Source organism: Monopterus albus, unplaced genomic scaffold, assembly GCF_001952655.1.
Source record: "Monopterus albus unplaced genomic scaffold, M_albus_1.0 scaffold130.1, whole genome shotgun sequence".
In the NCBI taxonomy this organism is placed as follows: Eukaryota; Metazoa; Chordata; class Actinopteri; order Synbranchiformes; family Synbranchidae; genus Monopterus; species Monopterus albus.
Genome location: NW_018128010.1, coordinates 195,013 through 220,360, shown reverse-complemented (window position 1 = coordinate 220,360; position 25,348 = coordinate 195,013). Strand labels below are relative to the sequence as shown.

The following is a 25,348-nucleotide window of genomic DNA, read 5'->3' as shown; positions in this document are numbered from 1 at the left end:
TCACATGTTGACTTCACAATCGATCATGTGCGTCATTAAGGTCACATGAGCCAACGTGTTCTGAATTGCCTTGGGAGGGATGTCAGGGCTGCATTAAAAGTGACTATTAAGTGATGTCATAGACCACCTTCTCTGTTTAGTGATTGTTCTCCCAGTCTGACATAGATGGCTTCTTTCAATTGTCTTTCAAACACCAGTCTTCTCTTGCCAAAATGTGCACACTGCCATGCTTTGTCCTTCAGATACAGGTAGACAGTAGGCAGTCTTGATCTGAGGAGATGGCTCTTCTTTGCTGTGTCATATGCTTGTGAAGTGGTTGTTTTGTTTTTTTATTTTACCAGCATTTCTCGCTGCATTGAACTGCATATATTATATTGTTTTTGACTGGGTGTTTTATCCTTAGGGTGGTCAGGTCTCAGTGTTGCTGGGTTTGAACAGCACAGGGAAGTGGAGTTTGTTGAAGAGCCTGTTTTTCAGTAACCTACAGCAGTGTATGGAATGACAATGTTGTTTTTTTTTCCCATTTCTGTCTGTTGGAGAGATGCTCCTACTAGATCTTTTTGTAGTGTTGACGAAGGCTCAATTAGGGTAGCCACGGGTTTTAAGTGCTTGCTTGATGTGTTTGTGCTCCTTCTCTTTCTCTCCACCCTTCTAGATATGTTCTCAGCCCAGTGGTCTAGAGTTCTGATAACTCCCAGTTTGTGCTTCAGTGGGTGGTGAGAATCAAAAAGTAAATATTGATCTGTGTGTGGGTTTCCTGTATACTTCAGTGTTGAGGCTTCTGTCCTCTTCACTGTGTGAGACACAGTCCAATAAGGCCAGAATTTTTCCTGTGACATCTGCTGCCCACTGCACTGATATGTTCTGTGAAGGCTTCTACTTCCTGGCAGTGGTAAGGCAGAGGTTGAGCAGGATGGTCTGGGCTAATATTGGTTCTGTTGGATAGAGTGCTGCCTTGAACAGTAGTTTCCTTACCGTCTTTACCCTGCCAAAGACTATCACACATGTGTTTACACTGATTTGTCTAAAAATGATCTCTACCTTGTCCTCATGACCACAGTTTTCACTTCTTTTACACTGGTTTTTCACTGAATGATCAACATATCTGTGCTCTTACTGACAGTATAACTGTGGGAGCAAACAGATTCACAAAAGATGCAGAGTGACTGCCACATGATTCCTCTATACACTGTATTAGGCAGGTGGTCATAATATTAAAACTGATCAGTGTATATCTTCTTGTCTATAACTGTCACACCTTCTCTATAATCTTTTTGCAAACAAACACACATATACATTATGACATCCAGCAAGGCTTTTGACCAGTACTTCATGAAGGAGCCACATTACACCCATTTTGCCAACCATTCATTTTGTTAAACAGATGTCAAGATTTTAATGATAACTTTTATGGGTTGTCAAGACCTTGCCCTCAGCTATGTCTCTGAACTTTCGGGCCTTCATGAGTCAGACTGCAGCTTGAGCACCAGAGGCTGTGTGCCCTCGGCGGTTGCTAAGTCTGTGCTCAAGATGAAAGATGACTGAATTTCACTGCCCTGACACCTATAGGCTTTGAAATGTCCTGCTAGACAAGCTCAGACTGTTAAATCAGTATCATCCTTTAAAATCACTTCTAAAATACACTAAGCAAAAAAGGCTTTTTCAAATTCAAGATCACATTGTTTTCATTGCTTGTTTGACAGGTGTTTTAGTTAGCAGAAATAGTGGTTTGCTGATCTTGTTAGTACTGTTTCGATCACTGTTGCTAGAATAAGCTCTGTAGGAGAAGTACACAGGGTACAATATGTAGATAAGGCAAGGGAAATAAATGCTGACTCATGTGTTAATACAGATTTTTTTTTTCCTGGTATTTTGGTATTGGTTTTAATAACATCACTGAAGCGGGACATGAAAGTGAGCAGAGGGAACTGTGAAAATTTAACATGAGACCAATTTTAGCCTGCGAGTGTATATGGTAAATGACTTCTAACTTATGATCAGATGTCCACTTATAACCTCCAACAATACTGTGAGTAGTGTTATAATGGAATCCAGCTGAATCTGTTTCAGTCAAACTAGCTTCTCTGATAAAATCATTTTGGCAGAGAGAAGTGTTGGGTTAAACCAGCATACATGGTGGTAAAGGGGGCATGAGGGAGAAGCCAAATACCCAAAACATTTCTTTGCAACTTAACACAGTCCACTGCTTCAACTTTAAGAAGTTTAAATATAATCAAAGACAAATTAACAATATAATAAAATGAAACCTGCACCCTCTGAGTATACTGTAACTGTGACTATAGAGCATCGTTGAAAACGTGTCTTTCTATTAATAGTGCCGTGGCAGTGGTTTCAGTGTTTCCCTGGACTGAGTGTTTGCCCAAATGCTTTAATACTGTACAACTAGAGCAGCCTTGAAACTGTATTCATCTTTAAATAGAGTAGGTCTCTGTAAACATAACATGTATTTATTCATGGAAGTGGGCTCCTGTTGATGTGGCACCATTTCAGCATAGCTTTTGTACTGCATGTAAACACATTTAGTTTTATGTTAAAAACTTTAGCTATTGCATTTTATTCCCCTTGTAGTTTTAGTTCTCTTTGTGTTTGAAGGTCTGAAACACATAAAAGCAGCACCAGAATATATAAATTCTGCTGGCACTATACATCACTTGCTCACCTGAAAGTGAGGTTAAGATATATCACTTGATATGAACTTTCTAGGTCAAGTATAGGTGTATTTTACTCTGCAGCACTTTTTTGTTCCTTTGAACTTAACAATTACTCACTGACATGAAAATAAAGAATGAACAAATCTCAATCCCCTGAGTCCTACACTTTGATTCAGCATCATTAATAGGCTGCTGTCAGACAGGTGTGCTACCACAAAGCCAGGCTGGATTCAAGAGTTAGTCTCAGTTTATGTATTATCTATTTTTAACACTGTCAAGTGGACTGTTTTTGTTGCTTTATGTTAGTGTCAAAATTTACTTACTACGATTTGTGTGATTCCACTCTTACAGAAATGTACAGTTCACTCTCCAAAGACCTTGCTGAATCATAGGAGGTAAGGCTAATCGATAGACTTTCAAGGTTTACAGGGTAAAAATGTGATCAAAAATTGATTAAAACTGAGTAGTTCTCAAACCCAGACTTGATGCAGCTGCTCAGAAAGAGCCATAATCAGGCCTGAGAGTGTCCGTCTCAGGCTGTCCAGATAATGGGTGCCTGCCACATGATTCTCCGCAGTAGCATTGATATTATCACTTAGTATAGCATTTATGTGAGCTTCCTGCCAAAACTAACAACATCCCTCCCTGAAAGACATTGAAGTGGATTAGATTAATGCTGACCTCTGTGGTGGACTGCTGAAAATTAATACCCACAACCTTCCACTCTAAAATACTTAAAGCAGCTTACGCTGCAGTAAAAGAAAAAAAAGATGTCTCTAACACAATACATATTTTGTCCATTCTTTTAGCCTGACGATAATAATGATAATGGCTATATGAACAAGAATAGCATCTGCTTTTAATGCCAGTTCTGCAGTTTATCTGTTGGTTGGAAACAGATAGCAAAACTATGAATTTCACAGCACATTAATATTCCATACTGTATGTTGCTAGAGTGCACCAACACTTTCTTTGAAACTTATCATGTAAACAACATATTCCAGTCACTAGGCTCCAAATAAGTCTACTTCTGAAAATTCAGACTAGGTGTTGCCAGTATTCAGTGATAGGCAGAATACTAATGCACGTGAACTCCTTACGTGATTGCTGTCTGTTACAATTTTAAATAGTCTAGAGGCTGAACAGCTTTGTGAGTAGCTTTTTGCAAATTGCTTAACTACTTGGGACATATGACAGAATGTATAAAGCTTGTGTGATGAGGCAAAACAATTACAAACAAAATAAGTTTGCTTACATTAAAAATCTGCATTTCAACTAATGAGAAAATGCTACAATATGTAAACTACTGTATATCCATGCATTGATGCATATTAAAAGGTAGACTATAGAGAGGAAATACAAACAGCATGATGAATCTGACCATATCTGTCATTTGAATAAAATCTTATTATATTATGCTTGCTGACACTAACTACCTTCAACTGTAAGTGTTGATAAAGGAAATGGTTTGAAAATTCTGGGCAGCTATGACAGGCTGCTAACCTCATCTTATCTGATTGTTTCCCCCCAGAGTGACCTTTTCTGAACAGTCTTAAGAGGATAAAGCATGAGCAAAAACATATTTTGTGTCATGTATTTCTATAGTGACTGTCGCCAATCCAAACCAACAATCATTTACATTGACAGTGTAATTTAAGCCCAACTGGTTCAACACCAACAGGGATGCCTCTTATGTTTATGCCAAACCTGTTGTTCCGAGGCACTCAATAACCTGTGCCATTTTAAAAGCTATCAGCCTGGTTGATTGAGGAGATTTAAGCAACTATTTAAGGGCAGCAGCTAATTAGCACTAAATCTAGATCTTATCCATTAACTGAAGCTAATCTGTAAATTGCTTGTCCAAAATGATGCATGTTCAAAAACGGTTCACCTGCTGCTTCGAATACTGTCAGTTTAAAATTATGTCACAATTTAAAATCAACAGGGGACTTTTGAAATCTTTCTATACAACCTTTCCAATATGCAATTCATTTAGTCATAGAAAATCCATATGCAATTATGGTAAAAGTAAAGCCTGTCATTACTTTTGCCCAGATCAGTAATGTAATCCATGTCGCTCTCTTTCGCCCTCCATTTGGCAATAAATTACAAATGCAAAGATGACAGAGGACACAGTATATGCTCCTACTAGATCTTTTTGTAGTGTTCATGGACAAAGATGACTCAAACACAATCCAATTACAGTTTCTATCTCATCTGCTGTTTTAATTCCAGGTGCAAATAGCCCCTGGGTGGGTTTTACAAAATCAAATATGAATATTTCTTGCATTATATGTGACTGTGTGGAACCTTATCAAGACCCATTTATATATCTTCTGTCTGCACTGGGATTAGAATGGGTTTCTGTAATGCTTCCATCAGCTGTAAACAAGAAGAGTTCACAGCAGATCAGGCAGGCACAGTGCAGATGATGAAATGACCCGCCACCACACGCAAACTATCAGCTCTGTATTGTATTCATAGCACTGATGGCACTGATAGAATGATCTTAAATGATGCAGTCTATTGATTGAGTTGTTACAGAGCCAGATCATGCCTGTTACAAAGGAAATAACCAAGACAGAATGAGCTGTCTGTCAGTTTTACCCTCCATCAAAAAGGACATTTAGTGCCTATACTGAGTGGCACCTGAGATAAAGTGAATCTTGCTCAACTCAGAGGTGGTGCAGAGCGTTGTCCTCCCCTGTGATTTGCCACAGTAGGGGATGTAGGGGGGAAGGTAGTGGGGTGGACAATCCACAGAACTGGCAGTAAATATCACCGCCGGAGGCTCTTTTCGCAGTGTTTTTTTCTACTGTGCAGGAAAAAGAGGAAAGTGGAAAAACATTGGCTTCAGAAAGTGGGTCAGAAATACTGTACTCTTTAAAGGTGAAAAAGAAAATTACACCACCTGGTTTTACGTACAAGACTGTACATGTGATGTGTCTCAGATGAACTCTGGGACTGAGATTTCTCTGTCAAATCTTATACACTGTATACAAAGTGTACACAGTGTCAACACTGAGACAACAACACAAAGTGCTCCTAACAGTGAGCAACCCAACTCTAAAGAACTGCTTAATTCATGAGAAATCAGTGGAACATAATCTTGATTGTGAGTTATGAGGCATCTTTTCTCAATAACTGCAAGTATGGATTTTCTTTAAAATGTTGAGGAGCTAGGAGGTGGGAATGAACGAGACTACTTACCATACCACATGCTCTTCAAACATTACTTACAAAGAGTGCTCTGTGAGATATATGCATTCATCTTCTATCTCCACAAAGCCTACTGAATAACGTGGTAAGAATATATTTCCTTTTTAGATGTTCAATAAAACCTTATCACGCTGAGAATCCTCGCCCGGTTCTTTTTAAATGTAACATGACCTCTATCAGAAACGCTTTATCTGAAATGCTGTTAAATTCACACTGAATATGCCCTTCATAATGATTATACATAACAGAATAGTAAAAACAACCTTTATTATTCCAGCTTCATGTTCTACCTTTGCCTTATGGTTTACTATTGGTAGAGTCATTTTGGGAGGGAGTGTGTGGGAGGGGACCACTATTACAACTTGCCTTTCTACTTCTGCTTGAAAAATGTGAGCTTGGGAAGGCCACATAATGTTCTCTCAAGGAGCAGTTTAACCCTCAATTTACTCTTTTTATACACTTGAATTCTCCTTTTCTCTGCACTGGTACATTCATACACCCAGGTGAGTCCTCAGAGAGCAAATAAATCTATTCATAAGGTCTCAATAAATAAATCCAGAGGTCTGTTCCATTATAATGGCAACTGACAGGATGATCTTCTATCCTGGTTTCTAGGCCTTACATTTTTTTTAGCAGTTACTCCACAAACTGCATAGGAATTATTAGCATGCAATAGGAAAGCTGACAAAATCCATTAATCAATATTCAAGACTGATACATGTGGTAATATTCATTATCTTCATCATTATTAATAAAAGTAATTAACTATAATTAGAGTGGAGAAAGTGCTGCTGAAAAAGCCTTCCCAATGTTGAGCTAGATTCCAGCGGTACGGCTGCTGAATGTGTATCTTCTGTTAATTAAAAACTAGCTGCCTAATTACTTCTTTAATTAGAAAACATTGCATTTTCCAAAATGAAAAAAAAAAAAATCCACATGAAAAACCCTCGATGTTCATTCATGAACATGAAAAGCATTAGTAAGTGGGCTTGGTTTAAGTCCATAAAAAACAACAGCATCATCAACAACAACAACAACAACAAAAGTTTCCTTAATGATGTTAATAAGGAAACTAGATTTCATAACACTGTACAACACAGGTAGGATAAAGTAGTCTCCTCAAACTTCAACAGTACAGTCAAAGCAAACAAGCCACACCAACTAGCAAATAAAATGTTTACAGATAAGTAACAGCACTATGGGTGGTATCAATAACCAAACAGGCAGATTCACCAGGGTATTGATGCTCAGAGGTCACAATAGCATCAGCCAGCAAGAACATGAGCAATAAAAGAAAATGTATATCCAATATGAAAGGCAGATAAACATCTGTAAATCATCAGACATTCTGTAGCAGGATCTTTTTCTGAGCATCAAGAAAAAAACACTCTAGGTGGTGAATTTCTGAGCTCAGTGCATTATGGATCTGAAAATGACAAGTTAGGTAATAGATCAGAATCAGTGGCAATGAAGTGAATGCTTACACCAAATATCAGGACAAAGCACAAAACAGCACAAACCGACAGAGGTAAAATAAAAGTATGAAAAGCAGGACAGTATGTCTGGGAAAATCTGGGCAGGGAAAGCAAATGAGAAACCGTCTTCTCCTTCCCCATCTACTGCTGAGATGTCCTTGAAACAGGAACAACACCCCAGCTGCTCCACTGGAGCTGCACAGTAGCCAAGCGAAGAAAAAGCATGACTGGGTGACGCAGTCAGCTCCCCGGTGTGTACATGTGAATCTGTACATACTGTATGTGAAGCAGGTTGTATCTGAGAAAGAGCAAGCGTTGTTCATCAAACTAAATCAAAACAAAGGCTAAAAATGCCAGAGAGAAAGCGCTGTGACAAGCGGAGTATGCTAATGCTTTGTGGGCTCTTGGGGGAGATAAAAGGGCAATCCAAACATTGTTTACTGGGATCTGTGTATGACATAAATCACGCAGCAAGAAAATGGAGCCAATAACTCACCTTTTGCTTTGCTTTTTGTCCCAGCCACTGATAGCATGAGGGGGTAAAGCAAGGAAACAGCAGGTTAGACAGGTAGCGTGAAGAATTAACACTGATACCATGAACATTATTTGTTCTATCCGTGGTGACAGGAAGTACAAGAAAAAAATGTTGTGTAGGTAAAAATGGGAGTAGTACTGTACACTGGTACTACAGTACTTCTTCAGCTTATACCCTTGCATGACATGTCAAGCACCAATACAACATAAAAAAGACAAGAAAAACATGAATACAAATATCATACCTTTATTAAATTCAATCCTATAATCAACTTGGTCATATCATTAGTTCTTAAACATCTAAAACAGCTATCTGTAGCAGGAAGTCCACGGTGTAATAGTTATTTACACATAATTTTGGTACAGATAAAGTAATATCAGAGTTCACATGGTCAGTTAAACCTCTCTAAAGCATCCTGCATATATCTGTGCAATCATATTTATCAGTTAAGATACACTGTCATATAACTATAGGACAGGGGGAATCACTAAACAGTGCTTTGACATCTACTGTGACACCAGCCTCAATAACCAGGGTTTGCTATAGCTCTGCGTTGCAATGTATGTTTAAAATAAACTTTCACTTCAATAACTTCAAAGTTGTGTAGATATTCCTCTATCCTGTATTCTTACTTATTGCTGGTCAGAGGTGAGGGGATCCTCATGGCTCTATCACAGGTAACTAAAGCTTTTTCATACTATGTTTTTTTAAACTAAAGATGTAACATCAGACATAATAAAATAAACTACAACAGTATGACCAAATCCCTGGGCTGCCTCTGGATTTCTTGTCTTTGTTTGTATAAGATTATTGTGTCAAGAGTAATTATGCTAAATCCAGTTCTTTATTGGATCAAGAACACTTATTATCTTATGTAATGTTTCATATAGCTAAAGGATCTTGAGATATGGCAATCCAAACAATTATGTGCTGTAAAATTGTTAATCAGAACAAAATTAAAATCTCTTCCCCTTAAGGACTAATCTTCCTACAGTGCCTGGGAAGAATTCTACTCAACAGCTTTCACCTTTCACCATCCATGCAAAATTACATGCTACCCAGAGTAACATGGCAGATTGGCAAACAGTTTCCTTTCATCATCTCTTTGTTTGTCTCCAGTGGTTACATAAGGGAAGGTGGTTGGCTGTCTCCAGATAGAGACACTTAGTTAGGAGTAATGACAGAACATTGTTAACAAAGGCTTCAGGCTAGAACAGATTGACATCAGATTTGCTGGTAAGCCTCCGATTTTGAAAAGGACTTACTGTGTGAACTGCAAAATCAGCACCGAATGCTAATCGGAAGTACTGTAGAGCCATACGCCCAAGAAAAGACAAAACACTACACAAACCCCCCCAAAAAACACGCAATCCCAGATATCTTTACTACCCTAAAAACCGATATGTTGCACCAAGTCTGTGGTCTGTTGATACAGAAGAGTAGAGAAATGGTTTTCTAATATGCAAAACACTGTAAAGAGTCTAAGCACACCAAGGTTCACACAAGAAAACCTAGGCATTTTTAATAAGAGTACATCAGTTGACTTACTGTTACTGTTTGCTATTACCTAGTTATATTATATTATATTAGTCTTTCAAAATGGGATTTGTATGTGAATGTGCCCATCTGTAAATCAGCCCCTCTTTTGGGATAATAGTGGGAATCATCATCAAGATGCATAAAGGAGAGAAGAATATTTATCCAAACACAAAGAAGGGGGAGGGCAGTCATTTTAGAGTGTGGCATTACAGAAAAACTACCAACAGATATAGGTTAAATGGGAGGAGAAGGAACAGACAAGCACTCGCCTCAGAGGTGACATTTATTATAAGAATAACTGCTCTTAAAATAGTTGAGGGTTTTAGTTATTATTCTCCAGAAATTTTAAAAGCAACTTTCATGCATCTTTGTTTTCATACATAATATATCATTTCTGCTGCTGAGATTGTACTGAAAATGTTTTTACTTTAATAATTTGGCAGACTGGCCACTTGTTAAATGTTTTTATTCATCTGTAAATTACAATGACACATACATGGAATACATTTTACTATTTTTTCCAGCATGTTATTTTCGTATCACCATGAACAATGCTTCAGACAGAAATGCAGGTGAAGCAAGACTATAGGCTTTCCTCTAAAAGCCATGGCCAAATCTGCACTGACTGGGGGTCACACAGTGTGCTGTTTCTTGTGGATGCACAGGCTGATTGATAAGAGCACTTCTTAGCTCCTTGAGAAATAAGCTCTTTTTTTTTGTAGTATTTACCTCTCTTCCACCTCTGGTCTGCAAAAGTATTACGTGGTGACACATCCTGTCTATACTGGGAAATGTCTAACAGCTAACAGGCTGCAGCTTCCTTACAGCTGGAGGTGCCGGTGACATTGTTCACACTATGCACACCTCATTTGTTACTGCTGTTGTCACAGATAATTTTTGGCTTCTTACCACCCTTCTGCTGCTCAAAGTTGCATCTGTGTTCAACATGCTCATCAATACTGCATTCATGTGTTTCTCTACTGCTGATACTTGAGAACCGCTGGGTATCCATCAAAACGATGACATACAGTATTTGCAAAGAAGGCGATTTTTTTCCTCTTCATGAGGTCAGTTTTACACATAATGTAACAGGGATTTTTTTGCATTTTGTTTACGGTCAATAAAAATTGTGATAGTTTTGCTCATTACACATTGGTGAGGGTGGAATGAAGCCTTGCTAAAAAAAAGTACTCTGACATAAAAATAGGTCAATGCTAATCTGAAGTCTGCAGAAAGGACAAAATGTTTATCTATAAAATTAGGTCATTTCTTGGTGATGCTTGAACAAGCTCTTATCTGATGAGGAGAGTGGGAAGACCATAGCAGAATCCTATGCCATTCTATAGCCAATGGAAAATTCATTGTTTTTGACAGTCATTAATCTTTCTGTAAGCTCCCAAGCTTGTGCCTCTGCCTGTTTTGTCCTTATGTGGAAGTTATTAATCTCTGCCTCTGTCTAAATTTAATAGTGTTGACAAAGTCAGACACCATGATAAGATTCTCCTTGCTGTGAACTGGAAATGTGTGCAAGCACATGACAAGCATATCAATACATTCTATCCAGAAGTATAACACTTTGACATTCCAAAGAGGACTTTCACTAAGAATCAATAGCAGGGCACATAGCACACATCTCTGTAAGAACGTCAGTATGTTAAACACACATATCACATGGTTAAATGCATGAGTGCAGTTATTAAATGCAACATTACAGTAGGTAGAAATACTGAAAATGTCAGCCTGTTTTTGTTCATATACCGTAACTACAGGTATATGATGCGAGTACTGTATGTTAGAGACTTTATGGTAATAAATTAAAACAAACAAAAAGCTATGGATTTCATATAGTTTGACAAATGAAATGAGCACAATCAACTTTCTTAAAATAGCAATTGTAAAAAAAAAAAAAAGGCGTATCAGCTCTGTACCAATAAATTGCTAATAGCATTACTTATCTTCTTATCTATAATGACCAGCTGATTCATAAAAATCAATACTATTAATCTGTCTTAAAAATATTAGTTCTCACATAATTTTTATTATAATTAACATCTTACCGTATTAGTGACCTTGCAAAGGGCAGTGTCACTGCCCGTCGTTCAGTTACTCTGGCTTGGACAGGCGACAGAGAGGAGTTGCTAATTACCACTTCGGAACACAGTTCGTCATTTAAAACCTACCTCTGGGTTGTGCAGTGAACAAGTAGTACTAAATGCTAAATAAATTATTATTAGATGATAATAAAATAACATACAAAAGAAAATGAAAGAATATGTCACTGTAGGTTATGACTGCAAAGCCACGGGTTTTAATTTGGCATATTTCAGTTGGTTTTTCATAATGCCAATGTGCCTAAACAGCAAACACCAAAACAAGTACAGAATTCTTATTTTGCCATAGTTTGATACCTTTCTATAAACTGCCTTCTTGGATGACCACACATCATTACTGATCACATTATTAAAGAAGATTATACTCCAGCAAACTGCTTTTTTAACAACTCAGCTTGTCCGCCTCCTTGTTAAGATTTAAACATGTGCTTGTCATCATGACCCAAGCAGGAAAATGGCAATAAAATGCTGCTACAGATAACACAAATGTTTCTGAAATCTCTTGATATAACAACTCGCTATCAAGCCAAAATTATCCTGGAAAAATAAATGAATAATAACTAATGAGACACCAGTAAACATACTGGGAACATGTGTCCATACCTTTGACAGGTAGTGTACATGAGTGATGGTTATTCAAGGATAGTTTATGAAAGTCTACATGCTTCACAAACCATTCCTCAAAGGACTTTACTTAATTACCAACATAAGAAGACAATGCAGAAATATTATACAACTCAAAACAAGCAAAACAAAGCAGAGGGAACAATTAACTAACTTTACACCTGACAACCTTGGTGAAGACAAGACACCATGTGCAGGACACACCGGGTTTCCACACCAGAAGGATGAGAACAATATGTGCCGGAACAACACAATAAAATGGATAATAGCGTGTCAATGACAATGAGATAAGAGAGCAAGAAGAAAAAGAGAAACACAATGAGGCAAAAAGATGGGACTTTGGCCAGTTTGGCCACCAGAGGCATAAATTTGGAGCAGTAAGCCTGCTTGTTAGCGGTATTTGCATTGTGTCAGGCTCAGAGTGCAACAGAATGAGGACCATTCTTTATTTGTCAGACTTATTTCTGAAGTGGGAATGCTGGGCTGCAACAAAGCAGTAGTCGCTAGTCCCTGCGGTGATTAGTTTAGCTGACCGCTGAGAGGTTCGTCCTCTAACACAGCGAGAGTTGGCCTCCGTCCCTCAGTCGGCCATCACTGGGGTCACTGCTCTCCCTCTGCCAGTGTCACAGCAAACTCTCCTGGGACAGCGTGGCTGTGAGTAACCTTCTGACAGGGGAGCACTTCATCATATTCAGCTCACACACACACTCACAAGTGGAAGCATGAGGCACTTTTAATAGCAGTTTGGGGCGGCTGTGCATGTTGGTGGCCCTTAAACAGCAGTTGCAGGAACTGTAACTGAAAGTTTGGGCATCATAAACCATACAGCCTGAGAGGCGTCATCAGTAAGGTGCTCTCTTTAAAGGAGCAGGGTTTGCATTTTATTCTACTGGTTTAGGGCTGCATAACAATTTTTATGTATTATGAGTTAATCTTGAATTCTCAATTCATTAGACTCTTTATAAAATTTCTGCACTTCAAAAATCCTTAACATTTTGAAAATACGTGCTTTGACCTTTTGCCCTTTACAGTTTTTCTTGATTGCTTTGAAGCAGCCGTCAATTGAAACTCCACATTTTCAAAACAGTTAACACACCTGCCTAAACAGTGTCACTGATGGCAAAATGACACATTTTGTTTGCAAAAGGCTCTAACCAGGCCAAAACATTTAAAATATGCAACAAAAGCAAATTTTGCCTTCAAACAACACAACTTGCAAACAAGTATATGAGCTCTTTCAGTCAGTCATTACACAATGGACAACAAAATACAAAATACACAACTCAGTGTGAATCAGTGCACCATTGCTTGTCATTGTAGCCTATAGCCAGTGCCATTTGTCTTTCTACATAGGCTGTGTCAAATTAGCCTTTTGCAAAGAATTGGATCCAGAATAAGAAATACTTTGATACAATTTTTATTGAATACATGATCTTTCTTTTTGTAACTGTGGCTGAAAACTGAAATACCGCATATAATAACTAAATATTACAGAAAAAAATGTAAACCAAAATACAGTAAAATCTATTGTAAGACATAGCCACTACTCAAACTCGGTCTCTTCTGTCTTGAGGATGGGGCCACATGGCCTCATCCACATCACATTCAATATCCTCTCTTGCAAGGCACCTAGGGAAAAATCTTCTTGCATGCCTTATCCAACTTTGACATTCCTCTGCACCTATTTGTTGGGTGGTCAAAGCAATCAAGAAAAACTGTAATAATGACTTAAAATGACTTCAATGGATTATCAAAATTATTCATTCCTTTTCTGTTGCTTGACTAATCAACTCACCAATCGTTCAAGAGTTAGTTTGATTCTTCATCTCAAAAACTATTAACAACAGTTTATAGGAGATATTATAGTTTATTTGAGCAAAGACGAGGAATCTGTGGCATTTCATTAAGAGTAGTCTAAGTGTTGTAGATCCAGTTCATGATGCAGACTTACATGAGAGTAAGAAAGTATTTCTTTAGAAGAAAATCTGCCCTAGTCCACCACTTGTTTGAACAACACTCTTTGCTGTGTGGAGATTTATTACATATCTTTCAGTCAATCACAACAGACCAGCACAAAGCTGTGAGTGGTAACATTCAACCAATCTATTGTATGTGAGGTGCCGCAGACGAGAAAAATTCAACAGCCATAATAACCTTTCACCAGTGTTCAGAGTTTGCAAATAATTTGGTGTTAACTGGATTATTAATGAGGTTGAGCTATAAAAAATGGACAGTGCCTCCAGCTTTTTAACAACAATAATACAGAATGAATTACCTGATTAAAAGAGCCAACTCCTCCATAAACAGGAACAACTCCTTTCAAGCATGTTTTCCTTTCTCCTGGCAACACATGCTGCTGCAGAGTCTTGCATATCTGCTGCACGGCCAGTAAAAACACCTCTACAGCACTATGAAAGGTAGAATTACAGGCACACATATTGTATCTCACGACAACGCCCCAAACCAATTCCTTCTTCAATTTTCTCATCTTGTTTCTACAGTGTTGCAATCGGGGCACTTCATGTAACAAAAGCATGTGAGTGTCTCTTCAGTTAGAGCAACACAAGCACGGAAAGGTGAAATACAGAAAACTTGATTTCACATAGCTGTCTCATAGCCACTGTGATGAATAAGACCTACTCATCTTTTCATGCCTCACTGGTGTTGTACAGTAGGATGCCAGTAAAACCTGAACTCCGCTGAAATCTATAGAGAGTTACATTTTCCTCATTTTCTTCAACTCGTTTACTGGCACCAGCAATTATAAAACAATAACAAATGTCAGGATCTCTAATCTGTTAAACTACTGTACTGTGTCATCATTTTACAACGTCTAAAGAATTTAAATACAAGCTTGCAGAATGCACTCTGCCACATGCATTCTGGTATTGTCTCATAGAAGAAGAAGGTTTTGGTTGACGGTTCATCAGTGAAGCTGAACTTGTATTTGAGCATTTTACTTTTCCTGTTCATTCCATTTGACGTCTTCCTCCAGAAGATGTATAGCAATCTGACAATGCACAGGTGAAACACAGCCAAGAAACGACTTTTAATCAATTAGCAATCTGCCTCGGGAAATACCAAGGTGATGAGGGATTTCTAAATAAAACAAACAAAAAAAAAAAAACACTGACATTCTTAAATATTCTGGGCCTAGTCCTTCACTCCCTCTTTCTGAAGGAGACATGGGTATGATATGGGTCCACAGAATAAGCACTGACCCAAGCTGAACCCATTCATATAAGACAGCTGTCTGCACTGTAGTTTCATACACTTCTGTTAAGGCGTACATTTACACACAATTACATGACATGATTACCGAATAAGTTTCAGTTTCATATTTCTACTTGTGTCCACACATTCACAAAAACTCTTATGTTCAATGATCCATAGCAAAACAAGTTTGATCCATGTCATTGTGTGGGTCTAAATGGGGTACCTGACACGTTTAAAGCCTGAACCTGGCTAAAGATGCACATTTCTTCAGGCATTCTGCACAGAAAGCACGTCCACCCATCAGTTATATTCACTCATCCTTGAGGGTGACGAGAGGCTGGAGCCAATCCCAGGTAACACTGGGTGAGAGGTGGTATATACCCCGGACAGGTTACCACTCAATCCCAGGACTAGATAACACTTTATGTATAGATTTAAATAACACTGGGTGAGAGGTGGTATATACCCTGGACAGGTTACCAGCAAAAGTATTTGTGTGATTGTTTTCTCCACCCATTTCCTGGTTTGCTTGTTGTGTAGTAGTTTGATTTGATGTGAACAAATCTGTTAATAAAAAAAATCGCTAAGTACATATTAAATATCCAGAACTTAAGACAATTTAATAACTTATAATTCAGTTCAGTCTAGCTCAACTGGTAGAAGTACTGAAGCTATAATAATCACCTAGTACTCAATGAGTCCTTTTAACTGGCAGTGCTGCCATTTTTAATGCCAACGGGTATCAAGAAGCGCCCTGAGTTTTTAAGTCTGTCAGTATTAATGCCACCTTAAACTCTTTGACTGCTGACGTGATAATTGATAAGAAGTTGTTTAAACACACAGCTAATGTAAAAAATCTGCCCTTGTTTAATTCATAAGCATAGATTCGTAGCAGCTTCTATGTAGCTGGTAAGAACAGGAGTCAGGGCTTTCAGACTGAAGACAGGCTGATGTCAAGATGAAGCTCAAGCCTTTGCCATGACAAAGTGGACTGCGATGCCTATCACCTCAGTTTTGTTTTTGTTTTCTTCTGCACCATTCTGTCCACAGCAGCCTTGAACTTTACCATGACACTTAAATCAAACCTTTGTTTTTGCCTCAGGCACAAACTTTTAGGATTTACCATTTCAATGGCCCATTCAACACCAAACTGCCTTTTCAACAGAGGTTGTAATAAAATGTTTGCAGTACAGCAACATGAAAGATTCAGACCTGAAATTTAATATTAAAGAACACTAGCTTAGCTTTAAATCTCTTAATAAACCAAAATATTGACTTTAATGGTACAGGTATGCTACCGTACACAGTAAAACCCCTGTTTCTCTGGCAGACACAACAAAGACGACCACAACACCATCATTGGCTCCATCACTCAGCTGTTTATACACACCTGGCATTACCCCCAAGGCACCTCTGGGTTTAATGGTGTGCACACCACTGGGCGCATGACACCATGCCATGAGGATACACTTCAGTCTAGTTGAGATAACTGAGATGTTTCAAAGTAATTCTGGATCTCCGTCTCTACTCCCCACTTTACCAGAAATCAAATTTCCTTGTGTTACAGAGAGCTGCTTGATGCTATGTGGCTGCACCAATACCCTGCAGAAGCCCTGCGCATGCAGATGAGGGTCCCCACTTAAGGCAGTCCTTTACTCAAACCTCCTAAGTCTTTATCTACCAAACCCCAGGACAATGGCAGGCCTGCACATGCCACCTCTCTCCTCTAGTTTCATTCTAGCATGGTGGTGACACTGTCAAGACTTAATACCGTCATATAAGGCATGATTCAACACATAATTCCAATCCCCAACTTGACAATCAGTGTGGAACAATAATGTTGGGAATGAGGTTTATCACAATTTCAAGCAAGAAATATCTACACATTATGCTGACATTTTCTCCATTTCATCTGATAAAATTATCATATTCCAATCATTTCAGAAATGAGAATTTGCATTTTCCCCCCTCAACACTAAGCACCCAATTTATGCTTTGCCTAAAGCACTGCACAGTTGGGATGCACAGGACCGCATGAGTTACTGTAAAGCAGTCTGAATTGGGCCCTAAGATGGTAACATGCAACATGTTGTACAAGTACAAGGTTTTAATGTTGCAGAAGTGATACTCCATGAGCATATCTGGGAGTATTAAGTGCATGGCGTTAAAAATTGGTTTCACAGAAGACCATTTATTTTTAAAATGTAACCTCGTATTTTGCTGTACTACATCTTCTTGTCACTTTGCATGCTTGAGAGAAATAAAACACCAACATAGAACTGATAGTGTGTACAGTTCTACTGGTGTGACTGCAAGTCAGTTTAAGATACGATTGCTGGTGTTTATATGAAGTTACAGCCCCACATGATGCCTGGCAGTTATTTTGGGCACTCTTCCAAGTCTGAGTTATTTTGCCCTGTAATGTGTTGTCATGGAAAATGTTTAAAGGTAAAACAGAGCCTCTTCACTTGTTTTTTGTAGAGGATTTCAAGCTGTGAAATACTGATAATGTTGTTCACTTGGAGCAAATACATGTCACATCTACTGAATGAAGTGCTTCTTGCAAAGTAAAAATGAGTTTTGACTCTATTTATGGAAATCACGAGTGAAGTAAAACACATAATTGAAAGAATTGCTGGGTTTTCTCTTTGATATATCACTGCTCTGTCATGTCAGACCTGCACTCACCTCTCCTGCCTCAGACGTAGGAAAACAGATAGAAATGGAGGACGAAGAGGAGGCGACGTTCCCAAGGTCATTACATGCTGGAAAAATGGGAGTGAGCAGGTTGTCACTGGTGACGAACCCTTCTATTAAATGTAACTCATACAAATGTTCAGTGGCAAAACCGTGGAAAGTGCTATGTCATACATAACTACGTGTGAGACACAGACTCACTTCATCATCTTCCTGGCAGATCAGTCCCTTATCTTTCAAAACACACTCACAGTTGTGTTCCATGTCCTGGTGATGGAATTCTAAAGAAGGTCAATTTCTGGAGAGGACTTTCGGCCGTGAAGATAATACACTTTGATGAATCTGTTCACATTCTCAAAGTGTCATCCCTAAAGCCTTTTGGAGGCCTGTACTTCCACCTTGATATGAAATAGATGCTTCATAAATCACCCCAGCTTGAAAACAATGTTGTGCAGTGATTCCAAACTGAATTGAAATCTTGTTGAAATCTTGACAACATGATGTGTGGGTGATGTTACCATGAGAGGCACATAACATTCTCAGTAGTTTAAGAGCAAAATTCAAACTAACAACACAGTTTAACAGTGACTTTATGTGGCACTGTCAATAAAATTTGGTATAAGACAGCAGAACAGTGGCACTGAAACCTACAGTTGAACAAGAAAGCAAACACCTACACCAAAACGTTTTACTGATATCAAATGCTAATAATAATTGATGAATGCTAAGTTTTTCAGCATGCACTTCCAATACTATTTGATTTTGAATTATTTTTGCATTTAGTTTGTTTTTATTCTTCTTAACGATATTCTCCTTTGGAGCTTCATTTCTCACTGCAAGTGTGGTTTTAGGGCGGGAGCAGAAAGAGTCTTCCATACTCTGCAAAATGTGGAGGTCAGTGTGTACGACCTCTTTTTCACAGCATTCAACAGCTGCTGCTGGAAGAAATTAGGAATCTAGTAGCATCCAGGTCTCACCTGGCTACAACACAAACAGAAGGTGGCCAGAAGACTGAGGTAGCAGAAACAGAAAAAGGGCCATGGTGGTGGGTGTTTGTTTCTACCACTGAGCAGCATGGTGAAACTCTAATCAAGTGAGAATGTTTTTTAGCCTCTTAGCACAGAAATGTTTTATACAGCATACCGCACACAAGACACATTTTGCAAACAATGCAACATCAGTTTAAACACTACTACATTATATTCTTCATCAGCTATCCACACTCACACTACTCACAATTACTGCATAACAAAAAGAATCTAGGAAAACAGAAGAATTCTGATGCTTCAAAATGCACATGCCAACTCGCTGGGGAAGTGCACTGAGATTTTCACAAAATGACTGTTAACATTATGGCTCAAAAAATGTGCATGGCCTCAGAGTGGGACGGCGGGGCCGCCATCCTCATGCTCCCTCCTCATTATGGAGATAATGTGGAAATCCAGCCCCTCCTTTTATCAAAGCCAGATGACTCACTGACAAAATGCATCAGTATTTATAAAGAGACTGCCATGGAAAAAGTACAAGTGTTGCAATGTTTACTTTTCAATGTTTTGATTTCAATGCCAGTTTCCTATTGTTTAATATCGGTTTATTTTTGCTGCCAAATACTAGTCACTGTACAATACAGTTCCAATTCACTTCATTTTACTGACTGTGCTTGCAGTTGTGAAGTGGTTAGACTGTAGAAGCTGTTTTTTAAACATATTTGTTTGCATTTCTGTGTTGATACCTCTGCAATTCAGAGCTACAATGGAGTAGGCAACTATCACACAATTATGTAAAAAACAAGAAAACAGAAAAATGGAGGTTTTGTCATCAGTTCCTTGAAACTTAAAACTCTGTATTTTCAACACCAATACTCCTCATGGTAAGATTGCTAAAACTAAAACCAGTATACCCAATAAGGCCATTAAAATTTTATGTTGAAAACCAGTCGGAGACAGGGAATCACTTGTATAAGGCACAAATAGGTTGGGCCGGTGAGTCCCCTTTGACTTTAATTTGATAGTCACAATGCCAGGAAACAAATTACCCCCATGGGTCCGATCACCAGTGCTGTAGCCTGTATATCATGCCAATAATGTGTTGCTGCTAAGTGTCTCTTCATTAAGACATTCCTAATAAACTGTTTCTTCTTGTTTCAAATATGGTGCTGCTCAACAGCATCACAGCAAATTAACCTAATGAAACTAATAGCTTCATTCATGTCAGTGGTTTACAGCATTAGGCTAAGTAATGCAATTAACATCCACTGTGGGCCAAGTTTGGAATCCATTAGTTATGGTTATAGTGCAACCATCTACATATTTTGATATTATTATAACTGAATATTAATGCACTATGTTTAAATAAGGTTTTGTGAACAGCAATTAAGTCTAACCAATTGAAGCACGGTGAGTACAACTGCCCTCCCGCAGACTAGTGGAAGTACTGCATGTCATTTTCCACTCAATAGCATTTAAAATTCTACATTTAAGTCAATCAAATCTACATGAAGAAGTTAAAGTATACTTGTATGATGACAGAAACCAAGGAAGTATAATAGCTTGTTTATGTCCTCGTGTTTTTGAGCTCGTCTTTGGAAATTATTCATCTAATGCTTTGTTCACGGCATGAAATGTATTTTTGAGTTCATGTCTGAATACTACCTACTGAGTGCTGTTAGGGATATGTAATTGTTCACTGATAAAAGTGAATCAGCATGGCCAAACAGAGCTTTTTTTGGCTCATGGCAGGACTCCGTCCCTGCTCAGTGCCAGCTGGTCAGAGCCTCTGTGCACACTGACACAACATTAACATGATTTGGGCATTCAACAGCCTTTTCTCATCTTTTAATGGGAGTGTGAAATCAATTTTAGCTAGTTAGTGAAAACAATTCTTTCATTATTATTGTAGTCAGTGTTTTTTTTCCTTATTCTTTTCTTTTGCTATTTTCTTTATCAGTATTACCTTTCTTTTCTTCTTACCCTTTTAAGACTGCAAATAAGCAGGTTGCAAAAGGTTAACCATTATTTTGAAATGAGAAAAAAAGTATTTAATAATGAAATAAAAACTACCCAGTGTGGTAATGGAATAACTTAGGGAATACATCATATAGTTTACAGTGTTTGAAGCAGTAGTTGTAGAGTTAGGTGAATAAAAAGCTATTTGTGTAAGAAACAGAAGTTTTACTACTTTTAGTGGTTTTTCTCAGCGTATCACCGCATTTAGAAGAGTGACTGTGAGAAATCAGCTTCAATCAAAACTGACACTGACAGGCACAGTATCTAGCAGTATGATCAATATGCGAGTGGGATAAAGACATACAACAATGTCACTGTTTTGATAACGCACTGAGCAAATACCCCCCCATTAAAAAAATAAAAATACAGACCAGACAAATCACCCACAATCCAGTCAGCTCAAGGAGGAGAGGGCAAGAGAGGAGAGGCGTGGAAGCAACGATCATCGCGACCAGAGACACGCCCTGCTGTGGACAAGACAATTTGTCTGCTGGAAATGGGCCAATACATGAATAGAGTGCAGTCCCCACATTAGTTCTGAGGCACAGTTTGTGGGAATTCACTTTCCTTTGACACCAGGCACGCTGCAGGTTCTGGCAACACAACAACCCTTTGGCCGACAGTGGGAAATCCAAGGAAACTGCTCGCCTTGCAAACATCCCCATCGACAGGGTCATTCCCAGTAGCTCAGTTCCCAGTGCCATAATTTATTCTTAATCCCTAAAAGACTCTCTCCATCCCTTCTAAAACAATGCACAATATCTATGTAGAGTCACAAGACAGAGAAAGCACAAGCCTCATGTTAAGGGTTAGCAGGCCTATTATGTTCATTGTTGGATTTACTGCAATAAAGGACATGGTTTAAAAAGCAAAACAGATAGGCCGAGGCAGACATGGAGAGAGTATGGCTCATACAGAAAGATAGTTCAAAAAGGTTTAAACAAGGCAATACTGATCCACTTTCATCCCTATGGATAGGGTGGATTACTCATGGCACATCCACTGTATAAGTGTCAAAGTAGATTTTAAGTGACAGAAGCAGATTCAGAGCATGTGTTATCCAAACTAACACAGATGCTGATAGTGACTGAAAAAAAGATCTTGTGGTTGAATTTTAATTAAATGTAACAGCATTAAATGCAATATAAATGTAACTGTAAAAGATAAGCATAATGAATGTGAATTTTCAAGGCTATGAGCGCCACAGATGGAATTCCATTCGCTTGCATTGTACTGAGGTGGAGACAGGAATTTGTGAGATAGCTTCAAAGCTGAGCAAACTATCTCTGCAGCTAGATATCACAAAGGTAAGTGAGAAAACATGTCTCTTGGTAATTTGGGTGAATTTACCCTTAAAGAAAAAATGGTTTGATAAGAAGGACAAATTGTTTTTATTAACTGCTTTTAAAGGAGTTCTATTCTCTGGCTTCGCTGCATTTGCTTACCTATGAGCCATCTTCCTCTGAGTACTGCCACAAATTCTAATTAGTGAGTACACAGGCTGACTGGGCTCTTTATAAATAGCCTCCCTGTAGCTCAGCATGGAGATGTACAGAACAAGTACAGTACATCTACGCTGGAAACAACTGTAGTTTTACAGATTTTTTTGGTATTTCTAAACTACATGGAAATGGTAATAAAACTGCAAAAGGTTACTGTGAAATTTCATGTCAAAATTGTCTAGGTAATGTTTTTAAAATCAAATGTTGTTATCCCAACTATATGTGCTGATTATGCATCAAACATTTTATCATGTTAATTGCTATGAATACTTTCACTTCACCATCTTTGCCTACAATTTTAGGTTTCATGGTTAAATCTGCTAACTCATGTTGTATGTTATGTGTCATACTATTATTTTAAGGGACAGCAGTTGAAATTTAGCTTTGCGGCTAACACTCGTATATTTACAGTAACGCTGATTAATATGCCTTGTCGCAAAACTAAATAAAGTAAAATATAAAGAAAATCCTTTAGCTGTGAATTACCATGAAGTTTGAGTTTTTTCACATAAAAAGACTGTTAAAAACAATTTCATCATAATGTCACAAATATTTACTTTTGCACTGTTTGAACTAACAGACTTCCCAGCATGCACTGTGTGAGAGTGTTTGTAAAACCTAGTAAATTAAGTCTAGCATGATAGTTTTCATTAAAAAAATAAATGATGAACGGTAGTACTGAATTCAGCATATACCCCCGTACACGTAATATTTAACAAAGCCGCTGAGAGCAGCCTTGCAGGCTGTTGATGTACCGCCAGTAGGAAATTGCTTCAGTAGCTGCACCTGGAAGGTTTTCATGACTGACTGAGGCTTGTGAAATGATCATGAATAGTCACTAACAGTACATAATATAGTCTAAAATTAGCAGTCTGTTGTCAATATTCAAACAATTATCTGACTTCTAATTTTTAGAAACAAAATCCTTGGGTTTTAAATGTTAGTATTTTTTTTACATTAAAAATTGTAAACAAGATTTCATGCAAAATGTAAAAAAAAATGTATTTAAATTATGAGAAATTACTGTGATTCTAAAATATGCTTATTTTCTGTAATTCAACAGCAATTTTCTGGCACCAAAGCCGATGGAATATTATACTTTCTTTAAACAATAGAGAAGAAATGTGATATGGTTTTTGTGACAAATAAAGAAAAAAAAAGTAGGTATTATTCATGAGAACGAAAACTGTGAGAAGACAGACCCAAAAAAATATTTGCTTTAACAGGTGATAGCTTCAGGGTACTAGAAACCCTAAGATTGCACTTTGGAGGAGTAGACATTTCTTCATCTGTGACAAAACTTGAATGTGCTGCAATTTAATGGATCAGAGTTCTGTGCATGGCAACAGATGGGGGTCTAGCTGGCATACCCCTCATTATTGAGCCTCCAGGCCCTCCTCTCTCACACTGTCACTTGTCCAGCAGGTCTAATGTTATTCTTGCACCTGGGCAGACCATCACAAGGTATCTTCAAAGTTATGCTCTGAGGGCATCCAGTCTTTCTCCAGCATGTCACAGCAGATAGAAAGAGAAATGACACATATTCACTTTGAGACTGCACCATCCACAGATGACAGTTAGTAAAATGCCTTTGAAATAAGTTGTTAGGCACCTTAGCAAAATGATAGCTTGGAATAACCTATGACTGTAGAGAATAACGAATGAAAATGTCCCGTGGCAGGGTACAAGTGCATTTAGTTTGTTGATTAACACAATCTGTGTTTATTCAGACCCCATAGTCCCACTAACCCAAACTTCCTCTTATCTCCAAACTATTCAAATCATGGAAAGCAGCAGCTGACAGTGACTCAAATGGACTAGAACAATGCTCTTACAAACAGCTGGGACATCCATATGTATGAAGATAACCGCGGCATTGAACAGCTGAGTCCACCTGTTTATTTCTCTCCAAACTTGTGAGTTGACCACATCTCCATAATTATTCATATATTTTATGTAATAAACAGAAAAGGACTCACCAGCTAAGCCTCTTTCTCACTTTAAAATATTTTTATTTGTTATTTGCCCTTGAAGTTGTGCCTCCCTTGATGCATTATTCCTGTATGGTAGTGTTGTGGCATTACTGTAATAAAGGTAAAATCAACATGTTATGGTTTTTCATAAAGTGATGAGAGATTTACTGAATCCTTGTAAAATGAACGTCAGCATTCTCCTTATTACACTTTTTGGGGCCGGCACTCAAAGTGGCAGTCAATGCTGTTCATCCATCATATGTAATCTGTTGTTTTTGCCTAGATCACCACAGATATTTTCAGCTAAGAACAAACACCTCATTTGTCATCAGGGCAGTGCTGGAACATTTCAGTCTGTCCACCTCAGATGCTGCCTATGATGGCTGTATCTGAGCCAAGAATACGAGTGGAGACATAAGTTGTTAGGATAGCAGCTTTGCAAACAGCCTTCACAATGTGCTGAATGTCAGCCTTTGGACACAGGGTATGCGTTTCTTCATTGTTTTCATTCATACTTGTATCACTGAAGCTACTCTCCAGCACAAGAAGTTGATTAAAGCCATGTTTGCTTGGAGGCAGGGAGAACAAAAGTATCACAGCGCTGTACGAGAGCACAGTATTTGCAAGCCTGCCATTAAAAATAACAAGAGACTCGACGACATGACCAGAGAAATACAGGAGATAAAAACGAGTTTGCAGTTTACCCAGCGAGATGTGGATGTGATTAAAGCAGCCATGGGTGAACAGAAAATACAAACCAAGGAAACAAGGGATGATGTC

The 25,348-nt window shown here is 38.3% G+C and overlaps 1 protein-coding gene across 3 annotated transcripts in view; it reads right to left on the bottom strand.

Moving 5' to 3' along the window:
• The window catches only part of cadm2b (cell adhesion molecule 2b), a 139,514-nt gene that overhangs the window by 35,376 nt on the left and 78,790 nt on the right, over positions 1-25,348 (bottom strand). For 2 of the 3 annotated variants that reach the window (XM_020613155.1, XM_020613156.1), the window contains exon 2: positions 7,863-7,889. The exons of the other annotated variant lie outside the window; for it this stretch is intronic. In XM_020613155.1, coding sequence (XP_020468811.1) covers positions 7,863-7,889 — 27 coding nt within the window. The remainder of the gene's footprint in view (positions 1-7,862; positions 7,890-25,348) is intronic. 3 annotated transcript variants of the gene reach the window in all.